The following is a 21828-nucleotide window of genomic DNA, read 5'->3' on the forward strand; positions in this document are numbered from 1 at the left end:
TTAGGGATTGTAGAGCTTCTGGGATATAAGATCCTGGATTTTTCAGTTATATGAACCGATAAAATCTCCTTTTTGCTGTAGTTGGCATGACTCGCATTTCTGTCACTTGCAACTTATGGAGATATAGCTAACACAGACACAAAAGGTACCAGTATCTTGAGTTCAAAAGAGGAGAAACAGTCACCAGTGATGATATAGAGAAATTCATTTTATATTCACAACAGTCTCCCTATCCCTACCCTGATACATTTGTGTGTTCTCTAGCTCAATTTATAAAATGAGTTATCTTCAAAAACAAGCAATAAAATTACAAAATGTGGTGGTTACTGTATGCCAAGCGCTTTACTAGTTACTTTTACATACATATCTCATTTAATCTTTACACAGTTACTGTCCCTGTTTATACACGCCAGGACCCTGACCCTCAGAGTGGATAAATGCCGGAGGGAACACCAGTTTAGTTAGCCTGAGGTCAGGAGCAGCACTCTCAGCACACTTGAGGTCTCCATCAGCTGTTCCACAGGGTCTCAGGGATGGTTTAGTACCTCAACAAGACAACCATCCCAGCAATGAATAAGAAAGCTTTCTCTGTTTACACTGGAATGCTTGCTCATTAGAAGTCTGATCTCAAATTCCACAAGACTGGATTTTAAGGACCAACAGCAGATAACACAAAATTCCATTCAGGTGACCTTGCCTGGAAAGAATTTGAACTTGAGGTTATCCTCATACGAATGAGGTCAGGCCAGCAGCCACCAACCTTGTTATTCTGCTAATGTTTACAATTGTCTCTGCTTTTCAAATGTATCAAAGTACAATTAACAAGCAATAAAATGCAGGATCTTTGACAAATATAAACCCTGAGGTAAGCATCCCATATTCAATATATAGAACATTTTGATCACCTCAGAAAGATTTCTCATGTCCCTTTGCAGCTAATTTTAATACATCCTCACACCCAATGCCCCCTCACCTCCATCTTAGGAAGTCATGGTTCTGATTTCTACGAATAGATTAGTTCACCTCTTCTAGAACTTTATGTAAATAGAATCATACAGTATGTACTATTTTGTGTCTGGCTTCTTTCACTCAGGGTAACATTACTGAGATCCATCCATGTCGTTGTATATACCAGTAGTTTATTCCTTCTTATTTCTGAATAGTGTTCAATTGTGGGACTAGAACACAAACAATCTATTCACCTGCTGATGGACATTTGTGATGTTTCCAGTGGACCTATTATGAATAAAGTTGTCTTATGTACATTCTTGTATAAGTCTTTGTGTGGAGATACATTTTCATTTCTCTTGAGTGAGAGAGATACCTGGGTATACCTAGGTATAAAATTATTGGATCACATATTAAGTATATATTTAACCCTATAAGAAACTTCTAAACAGTTTTACAAGTGGTTGTACCATTTTACACTCTCACCCATAATGTATGAGAGTTCTAGTTACTCCACATCCTCCCCAACATTTACATTGTCAGTGGTTTTATTTTTAGTCAAGCATATTGATGTAGAATGATATTTAGTTGTGGTCTTCTTTAGCATTTTCCTGATGACCAATGAAGATGTTAATTGGTTATTTGTATATCTTCTTTTGTGAAGCATTGGCTAAATTATTTTATTTATTGATTGATTTTTTTAGGAAGATTGGCCCTGGGCTAACATCTGTTGCCAATCTGCCTCTTTTTATTTTTTCTTCCCAAAGCCCCAGTACATAGTTGTATATCCTAGTTGTAGGTCCTTCTAGTTCTTCTATGTGGGACGGTCCCTCAGCATGGCTTGATGAGTGGTGAGTAGGTCCACACTCAGGATCCGAACCAGCAAACCCTGGGCTACTGAAGCAGAATGCACGAACTTAACCACTACGTCACCGGGCTAACCCTATTTGATCTATTTTTAAAATTGGGTTGTCTTTCTTTTTCTTATTGCATGTAAGAGTTCTTTATATATTTGGGACATAAGTCCTTTGACAGATATGTGTATTAGGAATATTTTCTCCCAGTCTATGGTTTGTCTTTTCAGTTTCATAAAGGTGTCATTTGAAAAGCAAACACTTTTAATGGTGATGAAATCAAATTTGTCCATTTTTTCTTTTATGGTTTATGCTTTCTGCATTCAATTAAGAAATTTTTACCTACTTGAAGGTCACAAAGATTTGTATCCTATACTTGATTACCAAGGTTTTATAATATGTCTTGAAGTCAAGCAGTATGTCATCTAACTTTTTTTTTCAAATTTATTTTAGCAATTCTTGATCCTTTGCTTTTCCACATATTTTGTAGAATTACTTCTTCAATTTCTACAAAAAAATATGCTGGGATTGTCACTAGAATTGCGTTGAATTTGAGATAACTGGCATCTTAATACTGAATCTTATAATCAATGAATATGGAATACCTCTCTATTTATTTAGATCTACTTTAATATCTGTCAGAAATATTTTGTATTTTTATACATTTTGTACATTTTAAGTGTAGAGGTCTTAAAATCTTATCCTAAATTTATTACTAAATATTTTGTTCTTTTTGGTGCTATTATAGATGGTATTTATTTCATTTTAAATTGTTTGTTGCTAGTATACAAAAATTCAATTGATTTTTATTTACTGACTTTGTATTATGTGACCTTGTTAAATTTTCTTATCATTTATAATAGTTTTCAATATCCTTAGAATTTTTTATTTAGACAATTACGATGTTTGTATGATGTTTACTTTCTTCACCCTCAATATCCATGCTTTTTATTATTATTTTTCTCATCTTAATCCAATGGCTAGGACTTCTATTACAATATTGAATGGAGGTGGAGAGAAAAGATACCCTTGCCTTGTGCCCAATCTTAACTGGAAAGCAATTAATATTTCTCCATTAAGCATACTGTTACCTGTAGGTTTTTCACAGCTGCCTTTAATGAAATTGAGGAAGTTCCTCTCTATTCCTAGTTTGCTGATAGTTTTTTTTTTAACACGAATGGGGGTTGGCGTTTGTCAAATACTTTTTATTCGTCTATGGAGATAATCATGTGATTTTTCTCCTTTATCTGTTAATGTGGTGAATTGCATAAATAAATTTTAAAATGTTAAACCAACCTTGCATTTCTGCGATAGACTCTACTTGGTCATAATTTCCATATTATATATTTTCTGGATGCATTTTGCTAATGTTTTGTTAAGAAATTTTTCTCTATTTCCATGAGGAATATTGGTCTGTCAGGATTTTGGGTTTCAGGGTTATATTAGCCTCATAAAATGATTCGAGAAAAATTTTCTCCTTCTCTATTTTCTGAAAGAGTTTGTGTTAAGTTTGGTATTACTTCTTTCTTAAATATTTGATAACTGTTTAGTAGAATTCACCAGGGAACCCACCTGGGCCTACCCTTTTCTTTGTGGAAAGGATTTTTTTAATTACAAAATTGATTTCAAATATACATATAAGGCTATTTAAACTATTTTTCTTGTGTCAATTGTGATGTTATTTTTTTTCAAGAATTTTTCCATTTCATCTCAGTTATTGAATATATAAATACAAATTTGTTCAAAATATTTATTTATCCTTTTGATAGCTATATGTTATGAAGTGATATGCCATCTTTCATTTCTCATATTGGTAATTTGGATTTCTCTCTATTTTTTTTTTATTAGACTTGCTAGAGCTTTATCAACTTTATTAATCTTTCCAAAGAATGCACTTTGGCTTTTTATACTTTCTGTAATGTTTATCTGTTCTCAGTTTCATTGATTTATGTTTGTTATTATTTCTTTTCTTCCACTTACAAAGGGTTTAATTTTCTGTTATTTTTCTAGCTTCTTAACATTTAGACCTTTCTACTTTTTTTAATATAGGCTCTTAAAGTTATATATTTTCCTCTAATAACTGCTTTGGCTGCATCCCACACTTTTGATATGTTGTTTTCATTACGATTCACTTAGAAATATTTTCTAATTTCCTTTATGGTTTCTTCTCTGACTCATGAATTATTTAGTGTGCATTATTTAATTTTCATATAATTGGGGATTTTCTAGACATCTCATTGTTATTGATTTCTATTTTTATTTCATTACAATCAGATAACATAGTCTGCAAGGCTTTAACCTTTTAAAATTTAATGAAGCCAAGATAGACTAGGATATGGTCTCTCTTGGTGAACGTTTCATGCAAACTTGAACATTTATTCTGCAATTGTTGGGAAAAATATCATTTCAGTCATGTTGGTTGATAATGTTGTTCAGATAATCTATATATTATATACTATTGTTTGTCCATTTCTTGTATCAATGAATAAGAGGATATGTTAAAAATGTCCAACTATGATTATGAATTTGTTAATTTCTCTCTTTAGTTTTATAAGTTTTTGCTTAATGTATTCTAAAGCTTTATTATTGGGTCTATATATATATATATATAGGATTATTATCTTACTGATAAATGTGCCTTTTATCATTGTAAAATGTCCAATTTCTGGGACTATCTACAGCAATAGTCTTTGTATTGACATCTACTTTGTCTGATATTAATGTAGTCATGCTCATCTTATGCTTACTGTTAGTATGGGTAAATTTTTTTTCATCCTTTTACTGCCAGCCTGTCATTTGTCTTTGGTATATATTTCTTATAGGCAGCAAATAACACTATTGAGCTATCGTTTAAAAAATGACAGATATCACACACAAATCTGAATCTCTGGCCTCTCTTGAGAACTAGAAGATCTGGCAATAACAGGCTTCATTCCCATATGGCAGCATATGGTTGAGCGGCTGCTGCGCCCTATAGAGTTGGAATATTCTCTCCAGTTTGCCATAGTCCTCACTCTTCCCTAATGTTTCCCAGGCACTGGGGCTGAATTGCCATTTTTCAAAGGGCTGTTGTTGTTCTTCTCATAGAAGAGAAATATTTCTTCAGGTAAATATTTCCACTAAAATATTAAGACAAAATGTAAATAAGAAGGCTGTGTGTTTAAAGACAAAAAGCAGATGACGTAGACCCGGCCCACTTTATTCATGATGTGACCTGTCTGGCCCCCATAGGCATTTGAGTTTTCAATTCTTGTTGTAGTAAATATTCAGGTTGTTCTGTTTGAAATTATCTAACTTTGAGGGTTATAATTTAAAAAAGAGAGGATGGTTTAGCCTATACATAGGCATTTTCTTTTACAAATGGCTGTTCTCTCCCTGTAAATGCTTTTCAAAAACAATTTCAAGTCTATACTAGTGTTTATATAATGAATATATGCTCACAAATGAAAAGATAACTTTTTTTATTGAGCTAACATTGCTGTATAACGTTATATGTTTCATGTGTACAACATTATAATTTGACTTCTGTGTACACTACAGCATGCTCACCACTGGAATCTAGTTTCCATCCATCACCATACAACTGAGCCCCTTTACTCATTTTGCCCTCTCCCCAACCCCCTTTTTTTTATGGTAACCACTAATCTTTTTTCGGTATTAATGTGTTTGTTTTTGTTTTGTTTTGTTTTGCTTGTTCATTTATTTATTTTTTATTCCACATATGAGTGAAATCATGGAGTATATATCTTTCTCTGTTTGACTTATTTCACTTAGCATAATACCCTAAAGGTCCATCCATGTTGTTGCAAGTGGCAAGATTTCATCTTCTATTATGGCTGGGTAGTATTCCATCAGCTATATATATATACCATATCTTCTACATCCATTCATCTGTCAATTGGTACTTAAGTTGTTTCCAAGTCTTGGCTATTGTAAATAGTGCTGCAATGAACATAGGGGTGCATATATCTTTTTGAATCAGTATTTTCATGTTCTTCAAATAAATACACAGACGTGGAATAGCTAGATCATATGGTAGTTATATTCTTAATTTTTTGAGGACTCTCCATTCTGTTTTCCATAGTGGCTGCACCAATTTACATTTCCACCAATGGTGTATGAAGGTTCCCTTTTCTCCATGTCCTCTCCCACATTTGTTACTTCCTGTCTTTTTGATAATAGCCATGCTAACAGACATGAGGTGATATCTTGTGGTTTTGAATTGCATTTTCCTAATAATTAGTGATATTGAACATCTCTGCATGTGTCTGTTGACCATTTGTATGTCTTCTTTGGAAAACTGTCTATTCAGATCCTCTGCCCATTTTTAAATCTGGTTGTTTTTTATTGTTGAGTTTTATGGGTTCTTTATATATTTTGAGTATTAACCCCTAAGATAACTTTACTCTGGTCAATAATACCCAGCCAGAACAATGCTCTGATTGTCAAAACATGTCTCCATAAGTAAAATACAGCAATTGAGCCAATAGTTAGATTCCATCTCTTGTGCCTTGGCTTTTGATGGAAATAGGTCAATGAGAGATTAACTCCTGCTTCTGATATGAGTTTTGTGGAGAAAGACCAGTGTGAACGGTCTCTTATGCTAAGATGGACAGAAATTGGAGAAACATTTGAAAAGTTCCATGTCTTGGTCTCTGGCTAGGGCTGCCTGCAGCTCTTGTTACATCCCCACTGTGAGGAGGATGTTCTAAAACTCAACCCTATTCCCTCTGTTCTCTCCAGGAAGGGCAAGATGAGGCCTTGCACAGCTAGGCCAGGGCCCAGAAACACTACTAGAAGGTTGATTGCTTTATTAGATTGCTCTAAAATTCTGTGAAATAAATTCAAAATACACTACTTGGGTCATAACACAGAAGCTTCCAATCTTCTAGATGCTGGTGCCCCTATAGCTTCACGTTCTAGGTGGTCTTCATGGATGATAGTGGTTTGGAGGCTGTGATGGGAGTTGTGACCCACTCCATTTGAGACCATCACTTAAGAAGGGCCAGAACCACACTGGATTCATTTTGTGGGTGAGACACATGGCTGCTTCTCTATTTCTTTCCCTGGGCCTTGAATCTGAAGCTTTTTGAATCCTGTAGGCATTTAGACCGATTACTTTTCTAAAATAGAGTCTGAGTACCTGTCTTTCCTCTATAGCTCCTTCCAGCAATTTTCCATAATCCTCGGAGTAGAGAATGTTCTATCACATCTGTCCCCAGATTCTATTATCTACATGTTGCGATGTTTGTGCATTTTGCACAAGATCCCTGGGGTTTTTCTGCCCATCTTTTCTGTTAGTTTGGTCGTTCTGGGGATGTGCAGGAAAGAGACTGGGATAAGCTGGGTCTCTGAGTGCGGAGAGGATTTCTTCCTCATGGTGAGGTTGCAGGGTGTGTATGTGAGGGGATCAGGAGGGGAAAGTTGAAGAGATGGCCAATGGAGCCTCAGAACTGGGGAGGTAGAAGGTCATCAGCCTGAAGTCTCGGCAATTTGGGCTCAAGTCCTTCCTCTGCACATAACAGGAGTGACACTGGACTAGTCAATTAGCCACTGTGGGTCTCAGTTTCCATACCTGTAGGTGAGTGACATTGAAGAGGAGTCTATGGCTTTCATATATAGGTGTCTCCAAATAGACTATGAGCTGCTTGAAGTTAGGCTATGATTTCTACATCTTCATAGTCATGATGCCCAGTGCAGGGTCTAGCACATAATTGTGTCCATTAGGCATGAATTTGGCTACAAGTAATAGAAACCCACTAACAGTGGAATGCATCAAGGTTTATTTTCTCCTGTTACAAGAAGACTAGAGCTGTGCTGGTGCTGGTTAAGGTGCTCAGTGAGGCATTTTTTCCTTTAGTTTTTATTTTATTTTGTTTTCTTTTTTTCAGTGAGCTTCTTGAGGACCTAGGTTCTTCCCATCTTCCGTCCTCCATCCTGTGCATCTTGGCTTTTGTTCTCATTCTTGCCAACTCATAGTCCCGAGGTAGCTGCCACATTGCTAGGCATCAAACCTACGTTCAAGGCAAAAGGAAGGGGAAAGAGGTGGCACTGGCCATCCTGGCCCTTTTATAATGAAAGTAAAAGTTTTCCACAAGCCACATCAGGTTACGTCTCGTTGGCTATAACTGGGTCACATGAATGCTAGCTGAAAGGGATACTGGGAAAGCAAGTGTCTGGCTTTCCAGCTTTTAAAGTAGGAGGCAGCAAGAAGAGTGGTAGATATGGCCATTGGGCTCAACAAATATTCTTCTTTTTTTTTGGTGAGGAAGATTGGCCCTGAGCTAACATCTGTGCGCATCTTCCTCTATTATGTATGTGGGTCGCTGCCTCAGCAAGGCCTGATGACTGGTGCGTAGGTCCATGCCAGACCCCGAACCTGTGAACCCCGGGCCACCAAAGCAGAGTGCACGAACTTAACCACTACGCCACTGGGTCGGCCCCTCAACAAATATTCTTAAATAAATATGACTAGAAAGTAAGCTGAAAAATGCTTCTCTTTCCCAAGTGGAGTGTACAATGCAATTATTTGGAGGAAATAAACACTACATTTGATATGCTTTTAAGTTATTCACACTGCTATCTTGTTTTTATGCGGCAGAGCGGGAATGACCTGAGTTTTCTCTCTCAGGTGTGGGCAGGATGTGGACCTAGAGGCAAGGCCAGAGTTCATGGGGAACTGAGCTTGGAGGGATCTTACTTTGATGTTTTCCTGAGACAAGACTTTACTTCCATGTCCTACTGCCGGTCATTCTCCTCACGTGGCCAGCCAGCTGTAACTAGCCGAGAAGTTCCTGGTTCTGACTGGTTTGATTACCTTCTGATTCACAGACATGGTCCCGACATTTGAACAAAAGAATGACATATTCATAGTGAAAAGAAAACTTGCCAGAATGTGGCATGGGCACAGAACGTAATCTCTCTTCTTCACCAATGAAAAAGTACATATAAATTGCTTAACAAGTGCCCGGCACACAAGAGGCACTTAATGTTAGGTGTGGTTATTTTATGACTATTAATAAGAATGATGCTTTTTTCTCCCTGCCTACCTTGCCAACAAGGATCTCCTTTTTCCATATGACCCAGATGTGTCTGGACAAAATGACAGGATCCAAGGGCCCAGCCCTGTGGAGTAGTGGTTAAGTTCAGCCCAATCCGCTTCGGAGGTCTGGGTTCGTGGGTTTGGATCCTGGGCGTGGACCTACACCACTCATCGGCCATGCTGAGGTGGCGACCCACATATAAAATAGAGGAAGACTGGCACAGATGTTAGCTCAGGGCTAATCTTCCTTAAGCCAAAAAAAAAAAAAAAAGAGGAAGATTGGCAACAGATGTTAGCTCAGGGCAAATCTTCCTCACACACACACAAAAAAGGCAGGATCCAAGATTGAACTATGCAGTTCCCCTGTTCCACTTCCACTTCCCAGGAGGTTTCTGGAAGAACCTTAGGTGGGCAAGCCACACTTGAAGTTTTCTCGGGAGTGTTTCAAGTACTCTGGTTGGGTAAACTGTCATTACACAGAAGCTGGGCTTTTAGGGGGATAATCTGAAACCCTAATTGTTGCTTTTAAAAGTTTTCTCCTCATGGGAACCATTGTTATTTCCTGTCAGAATTTAATTTTATCGGTTTTCTGAACACAATGAAAAGGAAGCTATTTACAACTGGTATCCCTACATGAAAAAAGTACAAAGTTCTCTAGCAGAGATCTCTTCTCCACAGATGGGAGTACTTTGAATCTATATCCTGAAACAGCACTCACTTGCTTTTCTGTCTTATTATACATTAACAGTATAATAAACAGTGCAAGACAGTCACCAATGGTACAGAGATAACTGCGAGGTGTAGACTCACCTATTACTTGTTTCTAACTTTTCTTTCCTCTCCCCTTTAGGCTGGGAGGCAGTAAAGTGTAAAGATTAAGGGTCCAGGCTTAGGAATCACAGAGTCATGAGTTTAAATCTTGACTTTGCCATTTTCCAGCTCTGCAACTTTAGGCCCATTACTTATTCTTTCTGAAATTCATTTCCTTATCTACAAAGTGGGCAAATTAATACCCATCCCACAAAATCATTGCAAGCATTAAATAAAATGCTATATGAGAAAGTGTTTCATAAAGTGTTCAATAGCAAGTTCAGAAGACCCAACTCAAACTTAAGCAAAATGAGAATGTATTGACTCATTTTGAAATAATGAAAACAGTTAGAGCTTCAGGTATGGCTAGATCCAGGGGATCAAACACTGTCAATGGGTCCAGATCTCACTCAACTTTTATTCCACTTCTTTCCCCATCCTCAAACAGGTTCTACTTTAGTGGGACAAATGGCTGCAATAACTCCAATCTTTCTCCTCCGGTTTCAAGTCTAGTGGGAAAGAGAGAATACCTCTCTTCCAACAATCCCAGCAAAAGTGTCATTGCATATCATTGGCTCCAAACGTTATAACTGGCCAAGCCTACGCCTAAACCATGAGCCACTACTGGAGCGAAGGGGGGAGTCAGTACTACCTGCGTGGCTGGAAAGTACAGTGGTTTCCAAGCAGGAAATTGGGATGCTATTGCCAAAGGAAGGGGGAAATGGATGGAGCCAGAGTCAGAGTGGGGAAAAATGGCAAATTTCCCCTAGAATGTCATAAAAATGAAAATGAAGATGGACTTTAACACCAATCCTAGAATACCATAATGGAGGAGCTCTTTCTTGGACCTTAAAAGAAGTAAAATTATGTTATGAAGAAAGCTCCACTTGATACAATAGTTAATGAATACACATAAGTTATTATTTCAAGAACTGAATGAAAATACAGATTTTTTTTCAATTGGATGAAAGAGTCACAATGAGAAACCAGAATGTCGCTGGGTGGGGGCAGGGCGGTGAGCGGCATCTGGAACTCTGAGAGGTCATCCGTCAAGGACGACTATGCCCATCAACAGAATGCGGAGCGCCAAGGATTGAGTCAATGACGCTGAGCTCTCAGTGAGCCAGAAGGCTGGACGGCCAGGCAGAGGGGCTGGAGCCTCTGAGTTCCCAGAAGTCCCAATCTTATCTTCCAGAATGGCTGCCCCTGGACAAAGATCTTTAGTTTGAGTTCTTCCCACCAAGCAGTGGTTCCCAAACCTGGCTGCCCCCCAGAATGATCAGCTTTTTAAAAAGATGATTGTAGGAAGCCCTGCTGGCAATTGAGTCACTCAGCCTGGAGCGGGGCCCAGAAGTCTGGATTTTGAGCAAGCTTTCTTGCCGCCAGGACCAGTGTTTGGGATCTCGAAGGACCCTGTCCATCCCTCCCCAGCCGCACTCCCCACTCTGTACTGGGTGGATCTATTGACACTGCTGTTCCCTCCCCAGCATACGGCCCCCCCACAGAGGGCAGGGACCCAGGTGGCTTTGGGTACCGGGCACACAGCACAGTGCCTGGAGTGGAGTGAGCACGCACTGAACATTTGTCCAAGGAAGGCTGGAGGACAGACAGGCAGAAAGCTGCCTTTTCCCATGTGGGCTTTTCTGGGAAAGAAAAGCTTCTATTTCTGGAAAGAGCTGCTGTGATTGAGACAAGATCATAGCAGCAAAGGAAGAAAAGCCAGTGGGGGAGGGAAAGGCTCATGATCCCCCAGACCACATTTACTTTTAGAAGACTCCTCCATAACTTGAATAACAAAGCAACCACAATGGGAATGACGATTATTGATGAGTGTGACTATGTGCCCGGGTTAGCATCATATCCCCATTTTACAGATGATGAAAGGGAGACCCAGGGAACTGGTCCAGGAGCACACGGTTAGGAAATGACCCAGCTGGGACTCTGCAGCCTGAGCGTGTAACTGCTACCCACCTGCCCCTCACCTCTCACAGCTGTGGCAGCACAGTTCCGGAGAAAACATCATGCATATTTGCAAGGTTCCCATTTCTATCTTAGAAGCATCCAGCAAAAATAAGTCAATAGTGGGGGAATCAGGGGGGAGCAAAAGGCCTCTCAAGAAAGAGATCATTGTACACCTCTCCAAACAGGCTACTTTCTGTCTAATTTTTATTCCTCTGCTGCGTGCTGAAGGTCACTGGTTACGTCTGCACAAACCAGTGCAGTCACGAAAGAGGAATACTTGGCCAGGAAACCCGGCCTGGACGGGGTGCAGGAGGAGGGGACAGAGGAGGAGGAGGTGAGGCAATTCAACAACAAGGGACAGTCTGGCCTGCTTTCCCGCCCTAAACCGGCCCAATGACCTTCTTTCCTCCCAGTGACCACTCCTCTGGGCTGGCTTCCCTGCAGGCCCACAAACAGCCCAGCCTCAGGAGTCAGCCTGCGTTCCTGCGACCAGCTGCGCGCTGCTCCCCACTTCTCAGGAGGGAAAGCTCTCTTGAAAGAGCTGGAAAGGTGGGTGCCAAGTCGAGGATCATTTCATTCTTCTCAGAGTGTGCTTATTAAGAGTTTGCAACCGGGGTGGGGCATCAGGCCTCCTCCTGGAAAAGTACTTGCTCATCTTCTTGAGAGAGAAACATACTTAACGACAGAGCCCGGTGGCTCCAAAGGGGCTGAGTGGGGAGGTGGGGAGAGGGGTGAGGAAGGCAACGGGGGAGAAAGTAATTGTTCTCCTTGGATCTGCAAAGGCCAATCCAAGCGGGCTTCCAAAAAGAGAAATCTGGAGTGAGGAAGGCTGCCTTTCTGGATGTTGCATGGCTTGGGTGGCAGGAGCGACTAAGGAAAAGCCACCTGCTTAGGGAGACACACAGGGGAGGGCCTGGTAGCTCAGGTGCACAGGCAGCACTCCTTCTAGGAATCGGGACACACCAAAGGTGTCAGGAGGGCCGTGGTCTTCGCAGATCCAGACCCAGGAAGGAGGCACAGGCTCAGTGGCTTCCTTTGTCCCCTTTCTCTGATAATCTTGTCTTTCCCCCCCAGACCAAACACAAAGCAGACCCTCAAAACACCACTTGGTGATCACAGCTCAAACTAAAGTGGAGACTGTGCAAGAAGGAGGAGGCGTATGCAGGCTGTCCTCAAGGGTTAGCAGTCAAAGGCTTAAAGAGCAAAGAGTCAGGGTTACCTGGGGTTGATGAAAAATTTACTTTTTGTTAAGAGAAAAATGCCTCCTTAAAATGTTCACTATTACCCAAGCATTCTTGAAAAAGAAAGCTTTGCCAACACACCCCAACCTGAGTTTTGCTGTTTTTAAGGAAGACCTTTCCAATAGGCAGAGCGCTCCTGAGGGGCAGGACTGCCTCAGAGGGGACGGCTCCCTGATGATGGAGAGCTTGAGGCCAAGGCCTGGCAGAGGTGGCCCCCCATCTGCACCCACTCCCTGGGGGTTAGCACAGTAACCCCACAACAGGCCATGTCAGAGGTGGCTCCCTGGATGTCACTTTCTGGGCTTCTCTTCCTACCTTTCTGCTACTCCTTCTTGGAGACTTTCCTGGGCACCCCCTCCTCCCACGGCTTCAATAGCATCTCTCGGCTGATGGGCCTGTTTTCACAGTTTCCCATTGATCACTAAGAGCTGCCGTGTACTGAGAAATTTCTACCAGGCTCTGTGCTCAGCATCTTAGTGAGAGCTGCTCAGTGTGGTGTCTAAACCTCGGGCTTGGAGCAGACCACACACCCTCACATCTTGCCCTCAGCTACTCAGTGAATGTGTAAGCTTGGGCAAGACACTTGCCTCTCTGCACCTCCGTTTCCCACACTTCAGAACGGGGACAACAATAACGCAGACTGCACGGGGTTCTCGTGAGGCTTACGTGAATTAAGACATGCCAGGTGCTTGTAACAGAGGCTGGTATGTGTGTTCAATGTGTTAGTAATTCTAATTGTGTCTTTTAAGCCTCACAGCCAGCCTCCAAGGTAAATATTATTATCCCTATTTGCGGGGAAGAAAACCGAGGCTCAGAGAGGAGGTGGAGCCCAACTAGAGTTTGCAGCCCAGCATTTTCTCTGCTACTCTGCAATAAAAATAACAATAACAGCTAACCTTTTACCCTTAGAGAGTCTGGGGCAGAGTCGGGCTTCAGATCCAGGGGGCGAGTTTCAGAATGCATTCTTCTAATCACCATCCTAGATTGCCTTTCTGTAATAGTTATGCAGAGAATAAATACTCAACCCTGGAGTTTACTGCTAACATGGCACCTACGCTGGGGTTGGAGAATACCTTTGAAAGTGCAATTGACCCTCAAACCAGTTCTTTGGAGGCAGCATTGATCCCTGTGGGCCGACTTAAAAATGTGAAAAATAGCCTGGCATATAATACTCATTTAATCCTCACCGTGATCTCGGTGGTATTACCCACCTTATTTTACAGGTAGCTAAGACAGAGGCAGTACCTCCCCATGATGCTGCAGTTAGTATATGTTGGAATTGAGATTTGAATCTGTGTCTGGCTCTAAAATCCCTGTCTGGGTCCCAGAATCTTGATAGAGCTTAAAACAACACAAAACAAAACAAAACAAAAACGATTCATGCTCACTGAGTCGGAATCTCTTGGGATGGGGCCTGGGCATCGGACCTTTGAGAAGCAGAATCTGATGGGCAGCCAACACTGAGAACCCTTCCCAGCTGCACTGCCTCTTCCAAGTGCCAGATCAGAGTTTCCAACCACCAGCCAAAGAACTGCGCCTGGGCACTCACCAGCATCTCACCCTCGGTAGGCTCAGGCTGAACTCACCCTCTCTCCCTTCTTCTCGTGCCCTGGACCCACCATCCATCCTCCAGACTCCCCTGCTGAGAACTCAGTCATCCTCAACTGCCCCCTCTCCTTCCCTGCGGCTGGTGCCCAAAATGTCTCCAGACCCCAGGCCCTCCTCTGTCTTTGCTGCTTTCCCCCCTGGTAAAAGCTTTGTCATTTCTGATCTGCAACAGCCTCCTAACTCGTCTCCCTCTGACCGGCTCTAGTTCTCCTCTGTGTCTCCATCTCTCCACAGGCTATTCCCATTCCTTCTCCCCTGTCCTCTCCATCCTGGAGTCCAGCCCATATCCTTTCTCCTGCCAGACTTAATGAACTAAAAACTATCTCATTACCCGCTTTTCTGCTTAAAAACTTCCACCAGCATGAGCCTCCTGCTCATATCCACACTCCTTAGCTCAGCAAACCCAGCCCCCATTGCCTGGCTCAAAGTTCCCTCTTGAGTCTCAACCCCTCCCTGGTGGGACAGGCCATGTTCTAGCCACACTGAATTTCCCCCCATCCCCCAAACAAACTGTCCTTTCACAGCCTGTGAACATGTCACATTGTGCTTCCTGCCTGAAATGGGCTTCTGACGTGGCTTGGCTGAAAAACTCCTACTTGTTCTGAGGGACCCAGCTCAAAAGTCACCTCCTCTGGGAAGGCTTCCTGGAGTCCCCCAGAGAGATGGCCACTACTTTCTCTGTCCTTCCCAGCACAAGGCTCCATCTTCAATCACAGGGTGGCATTGGAATGATTTGATGAAATGTCTGTCCTTCGATGAACTCCTTATCCAACAATCACATATTAAATGTCTCCTACTGCCAGCTGCGGGCCCAGGTGCTGGGGATACTGATGAATAAAACTGAGTTTCTGTCTTCCAGTCTACTGAGCGTGGCAGAGAAGAGGGGATAGGGCATTTCAGAGAGAGGGCACAGCACGTGCAAAGACCAAGAAGGCAGGGCAGCAAGTCTTATGTATGGAGGTGAGGGAGGATGCTTAAAGAGAGTCGCAGGAGATGAGGTGGGGAGATGAGGCGACGGAGGAGGTTTTGGATGGCTATGAGATACCCCCTCATTCCCCCTGAGGCATCGTCGCTGAGATGCCCTCCACGCCATGGAGATAGGATTTGAGAGGACCATGATCAGATTTGTGGCTCAAAAAGAGCCCTGTGAGTTTCTGGAGATTGCTTGTCATCCATCTGCACAACCACAGCACCTAACACAGATCCTGGAACACAGTAGGCCCTGGGGAAGCACGGGCTGAAAGAACGAACGCACGCTGGGCAAGGAAGCCCCTTGCGGGGAGGGGTTGGATCTGGCGCGCTGGGGTCCCTGAGATTCGATGTTTCAAGTGACTAAGCCTCACTCCGCCCCCACCCCCGGGGGTGCCCGCAGGTGCCCGACTCCCGCCATGCTGGCGCTGCTGTGTGCCTGCCTGCTCCTGGCGGCCCGCGCCTCGGACCCTTGGACCCACCCGGGCTCCGCGGAGCCCAGCTCCAACACGGCGGAGCAGATCCGCGACATGCACGCCAAAGTGACGGAGATCTGGCAGGAGCTGAAGCAGCGGCGGGCGGCGGGCCGCGGCCGGGATGCCGAGCTCTACGCCACCTGCCAGGTGCAGCCGTCGGCCACGCTGGACGCCGCGCAGCCCCGGGTGACCGGCCTCGTGCTCTTCCGGCAGCTCGCGCCCGGCGCCAGGCTGGAGGCCTTCTTCGACCTGGAGGGCTTCCCAGCCGAGGCCAACGGCTCCAGCCGCGCCATCCACGTGCACCAGTTCGGGGACCTGAGCCGGGGCTGCGACTCCACCGGGCCGCACTACAACCCGCTGGCCGTGCCGCACCCGCAGCACCCGGGCGACTTCGGCAACTTCGCCGTGCGCGACGGCAGCCTCTGGAAGTACCGCGCCAACCTCGCCGCCTCGCTCACCGGCCTGCACTCGATCATGGGCCGCGCCGTGGTGGTCCACGAGGGCGAGGACGACCTGGGCCGCGGCGGCAACCAGGCCAGCGTGGAGAACGGCAACGCCGGCCGCCGGCTCGCCTGCTGCGTGGTGGCCGTGTGTGGGCCCGAACCCTGGGCGCGCCAGGCCCAGAAGAACTCCGAGCGCAAGAAGCGGAGGCGGGAGAGCGAGTGCAAGGCCGCCTGAGCGCGCCCCCACCCAGCGGGCCGTCCGAGAGCCCCACTTACGCCCCGATACCCCCCTCCACGCCCTGACACCCCTCCAGGAGCCTTGAGACCCCTCCACACACCTTGAGACCCCCTCCGCCCCCTGAGATGCCTCCATGCACCCGAGGCCCACTCCACGCCCTGACACCCCTTCATGCGCCTCAGACTCCCTCCATGCCCTGACATCCTTCTCTGAGTCTTGAGACCCCCTCCACACCCTTCCATGCACCTCAGATCCCCTCCATGCCCTGACACCATGTCATGCGCCTCAGACCCCCTCCATGCCCTGACACCCTTCCATGAGCCTTGAGACCCCCTTCATCCCCTGACCCTTCCATGAGTACTGAGACACCCCCCCTCCCCCGCCTCGAGTTTCTCCCTCTGCTCCCAGAGACACCCTCCACCCTGAGGTCCCACTTCTGCCATGGCTGAGGGCTCCCTGAAAATCCTCTCCACCCTGAGATCTCCAACCATGTATGCTGAGACACCCCCTTCTATCCTGAGGGCAGCCTATGACTTCTGAGCCCCCAACCCCTAGTTCTGAGGACCCCCAGAGGTACCTAAATACCCCTATCCACCCTGAGGTCTTTCCAGACTCCCTGAGGTCCCTTTCCATCCTGACACCTCCACCCTCACCCCATGAGCCCTGAGATTCCTCTATGCCCTAAGGACCCAACTCCCCCCACCCCTTAATTTCCTCCTAGGCACTCTGAGACCCCTCCTGAAGTTGCCTAGCACCCCCCTCTCTCCCCACCCATCACCTCTGCACTCAGCCATGACATGCAGCCTGCAGTTAGGCACCCCTGCCAGGCATCTTCAGCTCTTTCCAGCCACTGCCACCCTGCAGAGAGCTGCTCCTTTGGGGGCTGTTTGGCAATCTTCATGTTGCACATTAAAAACTCAGCAATTCAGTACTGCACTGGGGCCTTGGTTAGTATTTTTGTCTGTTCTCTTTTGGGCTCAGCTATTTTTTGGAAATGGCAAAGATATTTTCCCAAATCCCTGCAGGACTTCTCCTCTCCCCAACTCTGCTGGCCACAGTGTTCCGTCACTGACTGCTGTGCCCTTGGGTGTGGCTCCTCAGATGGAGGGCACCAGGATCACTCAGGGAAATGAGAAAAAACAAAAACACAGCCTCCTGGGCTACATCCCAGAGCTGTGGAATCCAAAGGAGGAGGAGGAAATCTATTTGCAACAAGCTTCCCAGTGATTCTGGTGCTGGAACCGCTGGCCTGGCGTGAGGCGAGCACCGACTCACCCAGCCCTGTGGCCTCTCACATGTGTCTCTTTGTGCAGCCTGAGGTCCATTTCCCAGATGGTGGAGACAGGGCCAGTGAAGCAGAGTCAACCCGGCAAGTTACAGGGAGGTTGGTGTTGGTATCTGAAGTTGTCGGCCTTTTCCACAAGCAGTGGAGTCTAAAGGCAGGCTGAGTTTGATTAAGGCTAGTTGAGGGCTCAGCGTTTCTCTTTGAAAATGATAACCTATACATAGACTACATCAGTCCTGGTATTCATCTTCACTGACTAAACGGAAGTACTCATAATAACTTTTTAACCTTCTGGGGTAGACCTGCTTCCTAGCTGCAGTTTTTCCACCCTGGTTACTCAGAGGCGGCCTCCATTCCTCGCAGACTCTTATGGCAGTGAGTCTAACTGAACCTTAGCCAGAAACCCACCCCCAGTGGTTATTTTTACTTCTTACGAGGACTAACTTGTTTAAAAATCTTTCCTTGAACCCAAGGGACAACTGGACAGAAAGGCTATTGCCTGGTGACTTTGCTCCACCAACTGGTTTTCACTGGTTTGAAATATTAACTTGAACTGTACAGGTCAGCACCAAAAAGGAATTAGCAAACTGAGTCTTTAAATGTCCTGAGCTCAAATAGATGTGTCTGCCTCTCCCCGCAATTAAAAGTTGTGAAAACAAGGCAGCATTTACGTAGGAACACACGACCGAGAGGAACACAATGCCAAACACCCTATCTTTGACTCTGCTGCCCGAATTATGGGTCAATTCAGGATCATCAAGGGAAGTTTGGACTTATTTTTCAGAAGGAGGCTGGTGCTTCTCATCACTTACCTTCTGTCTTAGTCCGTTCAGGCTGCTATCACAGAATATCACAGACTAGGTAGTTTTGAAACAACAGAAATTTATTTCTCGCAGTTCTGGAGACTGGAAGTACAAGATCATGGCACCAGCATGGTTGGGTGAGAGCCCTCTGGGGTTCATAGCTGGTGCCTTTTTGGTGTGTCCTCACGTGATGGGACGGGCTGGGAATCTCTCTGGAACCTCTTTTATAAGGCACTAATCTCATTCATGAGGGCTCCCCCCTCCTGACTTTGGGACGTCCCAAAGGTCTCACCCCTAATACCATCATCTTGGGGGGTTAGGATTTCAACATACGAATTTGAGGGGGGACACAAACATTCAGACTACAGCACCTTCTCTTCTTAGTTGCCCCCTTCACTACCCTTAGTCCCGCGACTGAAGAGACACCCAAGCAGACCCACTCCATTTCTGTCTGTCCATTAATGGGAATGGGATCGATAAACTATTCTATGGGGCTCCAGAGCCAAGAAACAAAGAGAGGAAATAACAGAGGGGCAAATTGCAGCTCACTGTAAGGGCAAAGGAATGCATATAGCATGGTAGTTGACAGCTCAGGCTCAGGTGGAAAGGCCTCTTTGGAACCCAGCTCTGCCACACTTACAAGCTGTGTGACTGGAGCAAGTCACTTCACCTCACTGGGCCTCGGTTTTCTTATCTATAAAATAAGACTATCACATTGGGTTGCTGTGAGGATTAAATCAAGTGTTATTCATGAGAAGTATATAGCACAGTGGGAAGATCTAAGGATCTAATGAATGTCTAACTAATAACAATGGCTAAGGTCAGAAAAATAGCTACCTACTAATGGATTGGACTACCTTGTAAGGTGGTGTCATGCAACTAGAAGGATTCCAGTAAAAGAAAGTTTGCTACCTCTTAGGTTTGTAAGAAGGATTTCTGCACCCATTAAGAGGCTGGCTGAGATGAACTCTGTGATCCCAGCTCCTGCGGGGAGGGGACCTAAGGGGAAGGAAAGACTGTGGGCCACAAAGGCGGGCATCTGGTTCTTGGCACAGAACCTGATGTGTGGACCAAACCCGTCCACTGACCTCCCTTGGCCCTCGGAGGCTATTTTTACTCCTCTCATCTTACAGATCTAATTTTGTTAATCTCCTTATATTTGCTGTTTTGACTTCCCAGCCAGCTTGCTAATCAGTTTGCCTCTTTGACTCACACGGTTTGCGTTTGTCACTGAGGCTTAAACACACACTTGTTTTGATTTCTTTTTGTAAAATTAGAAGCGTTTGATGTAATGACTCTACCTAGACACAGCTGGTAAAGTGAGAATAATGCTCAAGTTTGCACAGTTTAAACACAATGTAGACAATAATTAGAAATGCTATCTTTAGATGTTTAGGATAAGCTTTTTCTCAGAATGGCAGTGAATTTTTTCTGAGTGGGGCTTTTCAGTGCATGTATATACAGAAGTACTAAAAACGTAAGAAAATAGAGCAAATCAGTGAGTGCTTTGGTCAACTTGAAAGACTGCAGGAAATAAACCAACTGATTTTAGATCTGGCGTTTTTGTCTGAACGCATAAAATCTTTACATTCTCGATAATATTCATGACGACCATATGATCTAATAGATTAGGTGACAGATTGCAACTGATAAGTTGCTTCAATATGCTAGAAGCAATGCTCAGCCTATGCTTGGCCTGTGGCGAGGGCGGAGAGGGAGAATGATGCAAATAATAAAGATAATTAATCATCTATATCAGGAAAATTACCACGTTTTTATTTCAGGTAACAAAAATGATATAGTTATGATACATGATGATCATAGAATCCAATAAAGCAAGATTTACAAATGAATAGAAGTTACTTTTTTCTTTAAGTTAAACTACAAAATTGCAGCTGGTTTGCTTTTTTTTTTTTAAAGCCAGTTGTTTTAAATTTAATAGGCTATCACTGGCCTCAGCTAAGATCCCAAAATATATTCTTGGCCTCACGTAGATTCCAGAAAGTCCAACTTGCCAGTATTATGCAAACTTTCCTGATGCGTCCCCCCAAAATTCTCATTTAGTAAAGAGGTGGTATGAGATGTGAGGCAGCACATCCATATCCATCATTTTAAATTGCCTTCGTGCTGTATCAATGTGTTTTGTTTTTGTGAGCAAACATAATATCAAGAGACGGGTTCTTCTTGTTTTTTCTGCTTCTCATTTCTAATTAGATTCACCACTGAGCTCTCTATTGCATCTCTCTGATCTTCAAATTTTTCTCTGTTCAGAAAGACATCTGGAAAAGCGGAATATATTAAAGTAGTAAGTTGAGGGGAATGTTTGGCTTTTTGACATTCTAACTGAGCCAAGTGAAGGTACCCTCAGTATTAATAGGGAGGAAGATTGTTCCAAATGGAGGCTTCCAGAATGAAAGCAGAAGGCAGAGGGAGAAGGTGCTTACATAGAGAGCTTTTTCAAAGAGAAGTAGGGGACCAAGCCATCCACAGGGCTGCAGGAAAACTACTGAGCCAGGAGAGAGCTCCATTTTTTGGAGGAGCAGGAAACCAAGAGAGGCAAAGCCATGCTGTCATTTTAGAGAGACCGGAAGATGACCCCAGTGAGCAAGTAGCTGGTCTTTGAAATTCTTTAAAGAGGAGATTGAACTTTTTATGTCACAGGGTGAATCGGGGTGCAAATGCTCCAGTAGGAATAACACATCCAAAAATTCACTCCAACACGTGAATGACTGATACCAGAACCCTTTTCTGGAACTTAGCATCGTGATAGTGGTGTGTTTGGGAGCGAGGGCACAGAAGAGGAACAATGATGGAAAATGAATTTCCCTTACTGAAGATTGTCAAGTGGAAGGAGGCTCCAGCAGGGATTGAGCTGAGTGCCATTAGGAGCCTCCTAGCTAGAGGCTTCGGGCATGGCTGTGCCAGGCGAAGAAGACAGGAGGAGGGGGAGCGGAAGGCGGGCAGAGGAGGCATGGAAAAAGGAGGAGTAAGGGATGAGAAATGCCTGGTTTACAAAAACCAATCCATTTCCACGGGCCTTAATTAAAAGAACGACAAATGCTCATATGTAAAAATCCACACCTAAAGGCTCACGGGTACAGAGCAATCAGAAGAAATGCAGCGTGTGCAAACAAGCTTTCATTAAGAGA

General features: G+C 44.3%; 1 protein-coding gene across 1 annotated transcript; it reads left to right on the forward strand.

Moving 5' to 3' along the window:
- The first annotated feature begins 12109 nt into the window (after positions 1-12109).
- SOD3 (superoxide dismutase 3) lies at positions 12110-17521 on the forward strand. Its single transcript, XM_058546378.1, has 2 exons — positions 12110-12165; positions 15838-17521. Exon 2 carries the CDS (start codon positions 15854-15856, stop codon positions 16586-16588), a length of 735 nt encoding a protein of 244 aa, XP_058402361.1. The 5' UTR covers positions 12110-12165; positions 15838-15853; the 3' UTR covers positions 16589-17521.
- The last annotated feature ends 4307 nt before the right edge of the window (positions 17522-21828 follow it).

Source organism: Diceros bicornis, chromosome 8, assembly GCF_020826845.1.
Source record: "Diceros bicornis minor isolate mBicDic1 chromosome 8, mDicBic1.mat.cur, whole genome shotgun sequence".
Classification (NCBI taxonomy): domain Eukaryota; kingdom Metazoa; phylum Chordata; class Mammalia; order Perissodactyla; family Rhinocerotidae; genus Diceros; species Diceros bicornis.